The sequence below is a fragment of the Chrysemys picta genome, chromosome 8 (genome assembly GCF_011386835.1).
Source record: "Chrysemys picta bellii isolate R12L10 chromosome 8, ASM1138683v2, whole genome shotgun sequence".
NCBI lineage: Eukaryota > Metazoa > Chordata > Testudines > Emydidae > Chrysemys > Chrysemys picta.
In genome coordinates, this window is record NC_088798.1 from 89,801,471 (window position 1) to 89,815,230 (window position 13,760).

At 41.8% G+C, this 13,760-nt stretch overlaps 2 protein-coding genes across 3 annotated transcripts in view; one reads left to right on the forward strand and one right to left on the reverse strand.

Moving 5' to 3' along the window:
- The window catches only part of LOC135973263 (uncharacterized), a 275,121-nt gene that overhangs the window by 172,537 nt on the left and 88,824 nt on the right, over positions 1-13,760 (reverse strand). The window lies entirely within an intron of this gene.
- The window catches only part of UBTD2 (ubiquitin domain containing 2), a 118,599-nt gene that overhangs the window by 31,167 nt on the left and 73,672 nt on the right, over positions 1-13,760 (forward strand). For both annotated transcript variants that reach the window (XM_024100211.3, XM_005298047.5), the window contains one exon: positions 12,699-12,935. In XM_024100211.3, the coding sequence (XP_023955979.1) occupies positions 12,761-12,935 (175 nt within the window). In that variant the 5' untranslated portion in view covers positions 12,699-12,760. The remainder of the gene's footprint in view (positions 1-12,698; positions 12,936-13,760) is intronic.

Below are 13,760 nucleotides of genomic sequence, written 5' to 3' on the forward strand. Positions count from 1 at the left end.
CTCCTCTTCCCTTGTGCATTATTTCTCAAGCTGTGAAATAAACCTTCAAACTGATTATGCAGTGATTTATGGCCTTGTGTGTGGTAGGAGGAATGGAGAGGAGGAAAGGGGTGCATGCTTATTTGACTTTTAGTTGTGTTCAGCTGCTAATAATTACCAATATACTTTACTTTTTTTTTCACCAACTAGCAACAACTGATCTATCATACAGTCAATGTACCTTTAAGGGGGAAAAGTCCAGATAAACACTGAGATTCCTTATCCTCCCCTCCTACTTCCATAGCGATGCTTGCCCGTCTTTGTGCCCCAGTTCTGAGAACAGGTGAGCAGCTGTCTTTCTGATTGCACAGTGCCATTTGCCGTGCTGGCTGACTGCATAAGGATGCCACAGATGATTGATTTCCCTCCTCTGTGAAGAATGCGCACATCATTTAACACGGGTACATGCAATGTCTGGCAGTCTAATCTTGTAGGGAGTGCAAGCCTTGATTCAAATACACAGTCCATTGTCTTCCACTGTGTCTGTCTCATTGACTTGCTTTAAAAAAAAACCAAATCATTTCTGGTACTTGCTGAGCTTGTTGTGTGTGGTTCCCCTTTGTGAGGTTTATTACTCTGAAACATTTCACTCTGTGATTTCATTTCCTGGCATACTCACTTTTACAACTCATCCCATCTTGTTATTTGTCTTTATACTGTGTGCCTTAAGTTTTATTGCAAATTAATTGGAATGGATCACTCCAGCTACCATCAGAGAATGCCATCTTGCTTACCTTCTTTGGTCCCTTGCCCACCCAGCCGCCACACACGCAGACGTATATTTAGCGTCTAAATTCATATACTTGCCAGTCCACGAGTCGATATAATATTTGAAACATAGTACTTTCTACTGAGGTCCTCTTGGTATATGCATGTTTTCTCCTCCCAGGGATCCTGCGGGAAGAGAACACCTCATTGAGCCTCATAGGGTACGTCTATACTGCAATTAAAAACCTGCGGCTGGCTTGCGCCAGCTGACTCAGGCTCGCAGGGCTTGGGCTAAGGGGCTGTTTAATTGTGGAATAGACATTCAGGTCCGGGATCTAAGACCCTGCGAGGTGGGAGGGTCCCAGAGCTCAGTCTATACCACAATAAACAGTCCCTTTGCCCGAGCCCTGCGAACTCAAGTCAACTAGCAGCTGTGATTTTTCAGTGTAGATGTACCCGTAGGCTATCTACTGTTGATCTTGCATAGTAACTCTTGGCCCTCAGTAAAAACAAGAATTCATTAGAACAGTTAAGACTGAGAGTGTTTCAGTGGTGTCCAGTTTACATCTTCCACCCTAAACACTGTAGTTGTTTACAACAATTCAGTCCTTAAAAAAAAAAAAAAAGGCAACTAATGTTAGAATAAATGAACAGCTGAGGTTTTCAGCCAGTTCTCCACTTCTGTGAGATCTTTCTCTGTATATTATCCCCTCAAGTATTTAAGCTGTTGACCTAATGTAGTAGGGTTGCCAATTTTCTACTCTCACAAAACCGAACACCCTTACCCCACTCCTCAGTGGCCCCACCCATGCCCCACCCGCCTCCAAGGCCCCGCCCCTGCTCGCTCTATCCCCCTCCCTCTATTGCTCACTCCATCCCCTCCTCCCTCTGTCACTCACTCTCCCCACCCTCACTCACTCGCTCATTTTCACCGGGCTGGCTCAGGGGGCTGGGGTGTGGGAGGATGTGAGGGCTCTGACTGGGGGTGCAGACCCCAGGGTGGGGCCAGAAATGAGGAGTTCAGAGTTCAGGAGGGGGCTTCAGGCTGAGGCAGTGGGTTGGGATGCGAGAGGGGGTATGGGCTCTGGCTGGGGGTGCGGGCTCTGGGGTGGGGCCAGGGATGAGGGGTTTGGGGTGCAGGAGGGGGCTCCGGGCTGGGACTGAGGGGTTCGGAGGGTGGGAAGGGGCTCAATGCTGGGGTTGGGGTATGGGCATGGGAGTGAAACTCTGGCTGGAGGTGCGGGCTCTGGAGTGGGGAACCTTTTTTCTGTTACGGGCCATAGACCCACAGCAGGCACTCGCGGCTCCAGCCCCATGGGTGTGGGCGTGGAGGCTCATGGCTTACTCGTGCAGTGGGGAAAGCTGGCACTTGTGGCTGGATGAAATTAACCACAGAAATAGCCCATGGACCATAGGTTCCCCTCTCCTGCCTTAGGCATAGGAGCCAGAAGAGGGACATGCCAGCTGCTTCTCATGAACCGCGCGGTGCGGAGGCTAGCAGGGAGCCTGCTAGCCCCGTTGCCCAGCGCCGTCAGCCAGGCAGTCAACAGCCCAGTCAGTGGTAATGACTGGAGCTGCCAGGATCCCTTTTTGACCAGGTGTTCCGGTCGAAAACCGGACACCTGGTCACCCTGTAATGTAGGGGGGGAAATCTTTGCATTTCTCAATTCTTTTATTCTTGTGTAGCAAATTTCTATGGTGAGTCTTAGTATTTTTTTCAACCACAGTAGTGTAATTCATTTAGTAGTAGTGTTAAAAACTGTGGATAATATGAGAAATTGGGCAGGATTAATAGTAGCCCAGATAATATATCAAATCTTACAAAATATGTAAGGGGAAAATGGGGCACAAATACTTTCTAAAATAAGTCTCTTTATTCCAACTCTATTCAGTGGCAAAGAAAAAATTTCTTTGAGGTTATTTCTTGTTGAAATTTAGGAATAATAAATTCAGTTTTCTAAAAGGACTTTGAGTTGGTAATTGCTCCTCAATTTAACAGCAAGAGAATTTTGTGTTCAAATAACATTCTTGATCATTATTTATGTTCATAATTGTTTCAGATTTGTATTTAATGCAAAGTTAGCCTGTTCTGACCTATCTCTTCTTGAAGCTAATATTCTTTTCTGTCTTTCAACCTACTTATCCCCAGAGAGGATGCAGTGATTATTTCACCAGTTAAACTGTACACACCCAAGTATAAGCAACTGAACTTAGTTTTCTCTGCCAAACCCTCCCCACTAGTTTCATTCTCCATTGCTATCAAGGTCAGTAGGTTTCCCTGCCATAAAATCCAGCTTTACAAATGTATTCCACTCTCTTCTATACAGCCAGGCAGTCACTGGATCTTGTCCCTTCCTCTAGAACACTATTAAAATCTGTTCCCCTCCTTCTCATTTCAATTGCTTATAACCTTGTGTTTCTTGGTCATCGTCTATCTTAACAACTGTAATGTTCTTCTGTTGGGGTCTTCCTGCTTCTCCCCACCAGTCCGTCCAAAATGCTGCTTCAAACCCCTGCCCACTCCCAACTGTTGTAACCATTTGTCCCTGTGTCACCTCCCCCCGCCCACCTTTTCATACATATCCCGCCTTAACATACTGCTTCTATGAAGCCTCCATTGACGTTCTTTGAAGTGTATATTGCACCCGAGGGGGGAAACATAAAATAATTTTGACTTTGTGAAGTGAAGCACTGAAGTTACAAAATGCCAGGATTTTTATTTAATTCAGTGCACGGGATGCATGGTACTCAGGGAGTGAATACTATTGGGTATTGAATGAATCTGTTTGATCCCTGCCTAAGTTGTTCCAGAAGTTGGAAGGGGTGTAGTGAATGAGGCAGGGGACTGCAGGAAGGAAAAGGATGGTCTCATAGGTAAGGCAGTTGAATGCCACCCTGGGAATTGATTCTATCCCTGCCTCTGTCAGAGTTTTTATATGGTTCTGGGCAAGTCACCTAAATCAGAAAATTCATTCATGTTCTTCATTTTCTGGGTACCCAGCTCAAAACCTCTGCAGTCTGATTTGTAGAATTGCTGAGCGCTCTCAACTACAAGTGAGGTCAGTGGAAGATTTGCTTTGAACGTGTAATGTGCAATAAAATGTAGCGTGACCAGATGTCTCGTTTTTAAAGGGACAGTCCCATTTTTGGGGACCTTTTCTTATATAGGTGCCTATTACTCCCTACCCTCTGTCCCGTTTTTTCACAGTTGCTATATGGTAACTGTAATAAAATGCCAAGTTCTGTGTGAAAAATTGGGTCATGTGCTTCTCAGATTGGACATCCAAAATATTTGACACTTGTCAATTTTGGCTTTAATCTTTGTGCGTCTATTCCCCAGGTATAAAATAGGGATAGTACAGCCTCACCTCATGGAGGTGGTGTGAAGATAAATTCATTAATGTTTGTAAAGAATTAAGATACTACTATCTGAGCTTCACAGCAAAAGCCAGGAGAAAATTACCAACTTTTATTCAGTATAGGGTCTAATGATGTGAAGTTAATAGCACACCTACATAGTGTTGAGGATCAAAAGATATATTGAATAGCTATCCATTCAGTGAGGATTGTCCAATCAGTGAACAGGACAAAGGAAAGGGTCTTATAGAAAAAATTAATGTCCTCAAATAATTAGAGACTATCCTAATTCATGCACACAAGGGCCCCAGACTACTTCTGGCATTTCCTAACCATTAAGTGTTTGACTTTGAAACCTTAATGTTCTTTTAATGTGGGTTTTGTTTGTAATTTTCTAGGTTTTTAAAAAAGCAACGTGGAAAAAATGGGTGTTTTTTCAGGAGAACAGCAAAAGGCATGTGACACCAGGGCAACCATCCTCCCTTATCAAATTTCAAGTTCCTGTTGCAAAGAAAGGAGTCACTAGACTAGAGCTTCTCAGTGAACAGTTTCAAGAATATTTTAGTGTGGGCAAAAAGTGTTTTTCCCTAACCTTATTCTAAGAAATTACCAAACTATTTCTGCTGAAATGTTCTGGAAAAAATCAGCTTGAGGTAGACACTGAGCATGGAAAATTTGAGCCCAGCTGGTTAAAATTTGGCAAAATTATAAGCAATTGAAAACGGGGTGGTGGTATGGAATGTGTTGGGCAGCCCTTAACTAAGGGTCGGCTACTTGTGCTGCTTCTAATGATGAAAATCAATATATTTTGCATATATCTTATGACTGTCCCTCCACTGAAAAATTGCTTCTCTTTTCTTCAATAGTCTGTTTTCATGATTTGATTGAACAGTAAATTCTTGGGGCAGAGACATTATCTTATTTGATTGTAAGGTGTCTCACAACTCTGGTGCTCTATAAGTAAAGTTGGAAGTTTGAGTTGAATTTCTGTCATTGATAATGGGATTACAGTATTCAAAATGAGACTTTTTTGGGGGGGTCAAGATTAATCGGTTGCTTCCCCTTATCTGGTCTCACAATAGGAGAATTACTAGATCACATTGAAATTGACTTAGCAAGCATGATCCTAATAAAATGAAACAACTTTACTCATATAATTTGTGAAATTCACTTAAGAAACAGAGGTGACTATTTGGGGCTTTAGTCTGGATGGATTTATTAAAAAGTCCATAGTTGATAGTGCAGAGAGCTATACTGAATAAGTCAAATTGATGACAGTGAGGAAAAAAACTTCATGATAGTCTGCAGAGGGCTGGAAACAGTTTGTCCTCCTGAAAAATAAGATTCCATAACTTGCCAGAAGCAAAGATTTAGTGAAGCAGTTGCAGTCTTCTGAAGGATCCGCCACTGTTCAAAATATAAAGCAAACTAGATGGACCACATATTTGTTCTGTGGTGGTGAATCTGACTTCTGGGACTGTTTGTCTGATGCATATGCTTTTAGTGTATTCATGATGGAGATCATTTTCTTTGGGTCCAAAGGTTTAATATTTGTACTTGAAAAACTATTTTTTATTGAGAAGGATTCATGTTTTTGGTTTTGTGTGCGCGCATGCTGATGTGGAAGAGAATATTATAGTAGTTGTATGAGTTTTTAGCCAGAAGACTTGGAGGAAGAGATTAACGTTTCACACTGCAATTGTCAGATGTACCTACTATAAATCTTTACTTGCACCCCCCACGAGTCAGCCATCTAGATTCCCCAGCATCTATCTTGCTGTTTTTCACCTCATGCTGTTTTCTGAACCTGGGAAATTCACAGCACTCCTGGTAATTAGCTAGAAAAGACAATAAGTTTTGATGGATTTTCTATTAGGAAAATGTCCTAAATGAGACTTTTGTGGCCTTAATAATTGTCTGTGTGGAATGTGTGAGAGTGGTGGGGGGTGGTTCTCAGGGGCCCTGTGATTCATGCTCTAATTACAACATGAAACCTGGGTTTGATTCTTGTGTGAGGGGTGCATCTTGAAATGGAATTACGGAAGAGAGAATAGGCTAATCCCCGGAGGGTAAGGAACACTTTTCATGTGTTTCCAGTGACTCCTCACACTGTTCTAGGAACAGCATTGACAGGGCTGAAGAGGAGTCCCATCTGGTCAGCCTCCACTGAAAGAAGGCTTCTGTGACAAGGGGTCTCTGGGGGAGAGGGAGAGGTAGCCGAGGGAAGAGGACCTTTCATCCTTGAAACTGCAGTGCTACACAAATAATACATTGACTTTATAAATGTCTTTGTGCAGCAGCCTGTATCTTGACCAATACTTGTAAATTTGACATTGACCTTTTCACCCTGAACTTATGTTAGGGATGGACAAACTTTTTAAAGTAAGACGCAGAAATAGACAATCTGTTCGATATATTGAAACCCAGTCACATTTACTGCTAGACTTCAGTCTCCCTGTTTGACACCTTTAACCAGACCTAACTTCAACATAAAAATGAAATAAACCGTGAAAATAATAATCACTGGCTAGATCATGTTGTTTACTGTGTTATGGTAGCTGTATTGGTCCTAGGATATGAGAGACAAGAGTGGGTGAGAGAATCTTTTATTAGACCAACTTCTATTGGTGGAAAAGACAGAGACCAGTGAGCTCTGTGTAGCTCAAAAGCTTGTCTCTGTCTCTTCTGCCAACAGAAGTTGGTCCAATAAAAGATCTTTACCACTTTGTCTCTAGCTATATCATGACTGTTCTGCCCACATAGGAAGGATTGGGCTATCTTGCCAGGTCGAAATTGTTCTAGAATGGCAGTAACAATAGGCAGAAAGAACAGATCTTCCATGCTGTCCTCCTCATCTAGTGCAGACCAGTTTTGGGGCCAAGGAAAGTGGGGGGAAACTGAAGTGAGCATAGGAGTGGCAAATAGATTGCCTATTCCAGTGCTGTAATACATTGATGGATTGTTTGCAAAAAAAGACTCCGTATTTGCAGAAAAAGCACTGTTAAAGAGTTGCAGGAAGTGCCTCTAACCCACTTTCATAATTAATGTTTGGGGGAGGAGGGAGAAGATCCTGTGGGATAAATTAGCATTCGTTGGGTTTATATGCAAACAAAGATTAGGCTAGCTAATGTTAAAGCAAATATCCATTGACTCAAACTGCCTTTTCCTTGCCAGAGGTAAGATTCCATTTAGAATCTGATGCTCTGACCATTTGTTTAAAAATGACACGTTACATTGGTCTTTTAAGTTTATCTGGTGAGATACATTTTCATACATTGTCTGCAAACCACTTTTCAGGAAACAATTTAAGTTTTAACAAGCTTGTTTTTAGCATTTCAGAATCTGCTGCCTAACTAACACCCACAACTATTTGGTCTGAACTGCATGTGTCACCATTGTTCCAGACTGAGCCATGGTTAGTTTTTAGCTGCATGTGCTCAACAAAGACTTGGAACATTAATATCTGGGCTTTGCCAGCAAACTCAGTGTCTGTTTTGTAAACAGTTACATTTGCTGGTCTAAAATCTGGTAGATAGTCAGCACTTTTAAAGCAAATGGCACTAGTCCCATGTTAACTAAAAGCAATAAATGTATATGGTCAATTAAACTTCTGAAAAAATATCAGTTTTGCAATGACAACACAGCCTGTGCACTGAGCTGCTTTGGTTTTCTGGTGGTTTCATTCTCGTTGGTCATTGGTTTTATTGTTATCTGACTTAGTCACAACTCAAACATTTCCCCTGCTTTTCTTTAATCTGAAGAACATTTGCTGTACCTACATATATTATGAAATGTCACCTTGCTGTCTGAAATTCTTGTGAATATCTCATTTTAACGAATTAACATTCCCAGATCCTAAGACATGAATGTCACTTTGAATTCATGTTTAAAAGAGGTATTATATTGGCTATGTAAAGTCAAACTATATAACTGTACTACCAGTAACCTTGGGTGTATTTCTTCATTCTTTAAAGAATGTGTGTGGATATAGAAGTCTTTCTGCAGTGCCAGTACAGACAATGAGTAAATTAGGCTTCCTAAATAATCCTATTCGATCTTCTAAAGCCATTTAAACACTCCTTTTTTATAAAGGAAGATAATTCATGTATATGCTGCCGCCTTCTACCAGCAATGGAAGGCACATTCCATTTTCATGTGTTTTTGGTTTTAAAGTAGCATCTAGCTTTCACTGATCAAGAGTAATAGAAATATCTGTGGTGGATGGGAATTAAGGAAGGGACATGCCTGGAATAAAACAGCCACTCCTTGAAAATACAGCTGATACCAGAAACTAAGATTTTCAATTTGTTTGAAGTTTTAGGGAAAGTTCTGATTTCATTCCATTGGGAGTCAGATTATTTCATGTTTTCCTAATCTTTCATAATCTGGTAAATTGTTCGTGTTTGCACTACAGTAGAACCTTAGTGGGTCCCCTGTTAAAAATGTCTTCATTGTAGCTTATTGTAGCTGTGTGTGTGAAGGGAGGGGTTATGGAGAATATTCTGATTTAAATTGCAGATCTAAAACATGTGGAATAAAGTTGAGAGGAAGATGGGTTTTGTTTTGCTTGTGCCATAATCTTTGCCAAAATGAGCAGAAGAAGGGTGGGAAGAAGGGAATGTCACTCACCTCACCCCTTGTAAATGTAGATTTGTAGAACACTAAATATAAACATTTCTCCTGTTCCATCAGTGCTTTGAGATTTTTAAAGACTAATAATTAGCAGCTCTATTAAACAGAACCTATTCCCTGGACCTCAGTGGCACAGCAGCTGCAGTGTCTTATCTTGATCAGAGGCAATTTGGCTTCTGTAATGCAGAGGTGGGATGACAGATTAAGTCTTTCACTGCCTCCCTAACCAGACAGTGATGTTTGTGATTCTTCCACAGTACTGGAAATGTAAAGGTTCCTTCACTAAGAACATGTCAAGGGAATCTTCCCACCATTATATGTGCTGGTCTCCTAGACTGACTGACAGACTTGTGTAGAATACTGCTTAGAGGAGACAAGCATACAGCATTCCTCACCCATCATATGTCTGTGCCCCACATCTAGAATATTTAGTTTCAACCACAAACATCCTTACATTTGGCTGAAGGACATTTGTTTCCCATGTAAACACTAAACTACATACTCAGTCTTGGTATTTGACCAGGGTAGGAGTTCTTGTTGTTTTTCATTGCTTTCCCATACTGCTGTCAAGGGAAATGACCCATTTTGACAAGGCTGCTACTGCTAGTGATGGATTCAAATACCACTTTTTCAAATTAAACTTTTACTGATAGAGGCTTTTTTCCCCCCTCCTGAGATCGTTTCCATCATGCCCCTGCCCTCTCTACGGTTCAGAAGATGTTTTACCAAAAAAAAAAAAAATCTAAGATCAGTACAAGGTTTCACACTTGTGCAGTTTGTACACAAGGGAAAAGTCCCAAAACAACTTTTGGGTTGTCCCAAAATTTTAATATATTTTATGAAATATTTAGAAAAAAAAACAGTTAGTCCTAAGGATTTGTGTGGTCCCAATCAAATACTCAAGGAGCTGACTGAGGAGATAGCTGAGCCATTAGAGATTATCTTGAAAAGTCATGGAAGACGGGAGAGATTCCAGAATACTGTAAAAGGGTAAATATAATGACAATCTATAAAAAGTGAAATAAGGACAACCCGGGGAATTACAGACCAGTCAGCTTAACTTCTGTACCTGGAAAGATAATGGAGCAAATAATCAATTTGCAAACACCTCGAAGATAGTAAGGTGATAAGTAACAATCAGCCTGGATTTGTCAAGAACAAATCATGTCAAACTACCCTGATAGCTTTCTTTGACACGGTACAAGCCGTGTGGATGGGGGGAAGCGGTAGACTTGGTATATCTTGACTTTAGTAAACCTCTTGATACTGTCTCATAGGACCTTCTCATAAACAAACTAGGGAAATGCAACCTAGATGGAACTACTATAAGGTGGGTGAATAACTGGTTGGAAAACTTTTCCCAGAGAGTAGTTATCAGTGGTTCACAGTCATGCTGGACAGGCATAACGAGTGGGGTCCCACAGGGATCAGTTCTGTTCAATATCTTCATCATTGATTTAGATAAAGGCATAGAGTGCACGCTTACAAAGTTTGCGAATGATACCAAGCTGGGAGGGGTTGCAAGTGCTTTGGAAGATAGGATTATAATTCAGAATGGTCTGGACAAACCGGAGAAATGGCCTGAAGTAAATAGGATGAAATTCAATAAGGTCAAATGCAAAGTACTCCACTTAAGAAGGAACAATCAGTTGCACACAAACAAAATGGGGAATGACTGCCTAGGAAGGAGTACTGTGGAAAGGGATCTGGGTGTCATAGTGGACCACAAGCTAAATATGAGTCAACAGCGTAACAGTGTTTCAAAAAAAAACTGAACATCATTCTGGGATGTATTAGCAGGAGTGTTGTAAGAAAGACATGAGAAGTAATTCTTCCGCTGTACTCCGCGCTGATTAGGCCTCAGCTGGAGTATTGTATCCAATTCTGAGCACCACATTTCAGGAAAGATGTGGACAAATTGGAGAAAGTCCAGAGAAGAGCAATAAAAATGATGAAAGGTCTAAAAACATGACTTATGAGGGAAGATTGAAAAAATTGGGTTTGTTTAGACTGGAAAAGAGAAGACTGAGAGGGGACATAAGTTTTCAAGTAAATAAAAGGTTGTTACAAGGAGGAGGGAGAGAAATTGTTCTTCTTAATCTCTGAGGATAGGATGAGAAGCAATGGGCTTAAATTGCAACAAGGGAGGGTTAGGTTGGACATCAGGAAAAACTTTCTAACTGTCAGGGTGGTTAAGCACTGGGATAAATGGCCTAGGGAGGTTAGAGGAATCTCCTTCATTGGAGATTTTTAAGAGCAGGTTAGACAAATACCTGTCAGGGATGGTCTAGATCAGTGGTTTTCAAACTGCGGGTCATGACCCAGTACTAGGTCGTGGAATGTAAGGCACTGGGACACGGCAGCTCTGGTCAGCACTGCCGACCGGGCCGTTAAAAGTCCCGTCAGCAGTGCTGCCTGGTTAAGGCAGGCTAGTCCCTACCTGTTCTGACACCGCGCTGCACCCCAGAAGCAGCAGGTCCGGCGCCTAGGTGGGGGAGCCACTGGGCTCCACACGCTGCCCCTGCCCTGAGCTCCAGAGCTCGTGTACCTCCGCCTCGGAGCCTGACCTGCTGCTGGCCGTTTCCGGGGCACAGCGCGGTCCGCAGTGCCAGGACAGTCAGGAAGCCTGCCTTAGTACCCTTGCTGTGCTGCTGACCGGGAGCCACCTGAGGTAAGCCCGCACCCCAACCCCCTCCCACACCCTGAACCCCTCCTTCCTGGCCCCACCCAGCAGCCCTCACCCCCGCACGCCAAACCTGTGCCCCAGCCCTGAGCCCTTCCCACACCCCAAATCCCTCATCCGTAGCTTCGTTGGGTCGCGGGCATCAACAGTTTTTTTTCAACTGAGTCGCCAGAAAAAAAGTTTGAAAACCACTGATCTAGATAATAGTCCTGCCATGAGTGCAGGGGATTGGACTAGATGACCTCTCGAGGTCCCTTCCAGTCCTATGATTCCATGAATCATTGTGGTATCTGAGTGCCTAGGAAGAGAGGGAAACTTTTAGGCTTCCAAAATAAACAGGATTCTTTAATGTTATCTTAATGATGATTCTGCTGAGCCAAATGCCCACAAACCCCAAAGTGATAATTTCTTTGATCACCAGCACATGCTTACATATTGGGTGGTTCTTCACAATGCTTAAAAACTGAACAAGTAGGCCTAATATTATGCCAAGAAACCTTTATAGTTCCTTTTTAGCAGTCTCTCCATTAAACGAATATTGCTATAATTAAAGTCAAGCAAATCCTCAAATATTTCATGTAAATGAAGTATCCACTATTGGAAAGCTTGTAACGTTACAATATGTTCTTTAGAGATTTCTGTGTCTGCACTAAGATTTTAGTCTTGGAGTCATAAATACTTTAAAAAGCTGAATAAACGCAAAAAGGGAAATAAGATGTACAAAGAGGACAATAAAAAATACTCTGTTTTATAAAACGCTTACATTTAGTAGTGGAGCATAATTTGTGCAGAACTCATTGCTGGCAGAATAGAAAAGAAAGATCCAGATGTAGTTGCCTCTGTGACAGTAGGATGCTGCTAGTTAATATGCTTCTCTCACTGTATAGCTGCTGTAGCATGCTGAAAGATTTCTATTGTTTTATGAATAAATCATGCAGGCTGGAGCAGATGGCATAAGGAGTGAAGAGACCGTTACCAGGGGAGCTTGGAGAGAAGTTCAAGGACACCCAGGGAATCTTTAGACATTTAGAGAGGCAGGTATAATTGGAGAGTGGAAGGGAAACCCCTGAAAGAATTGAACAGTGAAACCTGAAGGGGCGGGGGGGACTTTGAAATGACCAGAGAGCCTTGAAAAAGGAAATAGAGCAGTGTAGGGAATATGTGCAGGTTTGGAGAGCTTACAGTGGACCGGTGTTTCCAGAAAGAAAGCTGAAGCTGCTCACAACTAAAATATAATCAGGTTGACTTTAGTAATGTGTGTTTGTCTCTTTTTCTACAGTTGCTTTAGGTCGTAATCAGCCCCTGAAAAAAGAGAAACCAAAATGGAAAAGCGATTACCCAATGACAGATGGACAGCTGCGCAGTAAAAGAGATGAGTTTTGGGACACAGCACCAGCTTTTGAAGGCCGCAAGGAGATTTGGGATGCCCTCAAGGCTGCTGCACATGCGTTTGAGAGCAATGATCATGAACTGGCACAAGCAATCATTGATGGTGCAAACATAACGCTACCACATGGTAGGTTTGTCTGAGATGGACACAACCTCAGCAAGAATAGTAACAGGGTAAATGGGAATTGAAGGCTTGTGAGTAGAGTTTACCATCTGGGAATAAATTTGAGACGCACAATATCCTAGAAGTCCTTGTTTGTTGATATGACTGTCATTATCAAGTGATCTTTTTCTCTGTTTACTATATTGATGCTAGAAGAAACCAGAATTTTGCTGGGATGCAAAAGGGCGCTGACAACATATAGATCTTTCTAGTTAGCTGAGTCTCAGATGTATGCTGTTTAAAATGTGTATTAACACCTGCACTAAGGGCATGACATACGAAGGCACGCTCTGTTTCAAGAGTTTACTTCAGAATACCCACATGTGATTTCCAGTACAGCTTTATCGTACTTTTAAAAGCCACCTCTTCTAGGCAATCATGTTTGTCTTCTGGTCTATAGGATAACTGTATATGGCAGATTTCATGGTGTTTTAATTGATTCTTCACTGGGGAAGAAGAACATATAAAACACCTAGTAGTGTTTGCAAACTGCTTTGAGATCTCAGATGTGCCTATTTCATGTGTTTTCACTTCTACTCAATCTGTAGTTTGACTTTTGATCTTCTTGTGAAGTTCTCTTCTTTCCTTACATACAGCATTCAGCGTAAGAAATAAACTGCTTCTCATGTTCATTGTTTTTAAGTTGAGTAGGATTTTGTTCCGTTCTAGTTTTTCTAAGGATTGTTGGTAGTAGAGGTAGAGGTTTGAATACCCACTTTCAGGAAATCAGGGCTTCTAGGAGTGTCTCTTGCTGTAGCCTGTTGTATACACTGTAGTTAATAACACTTC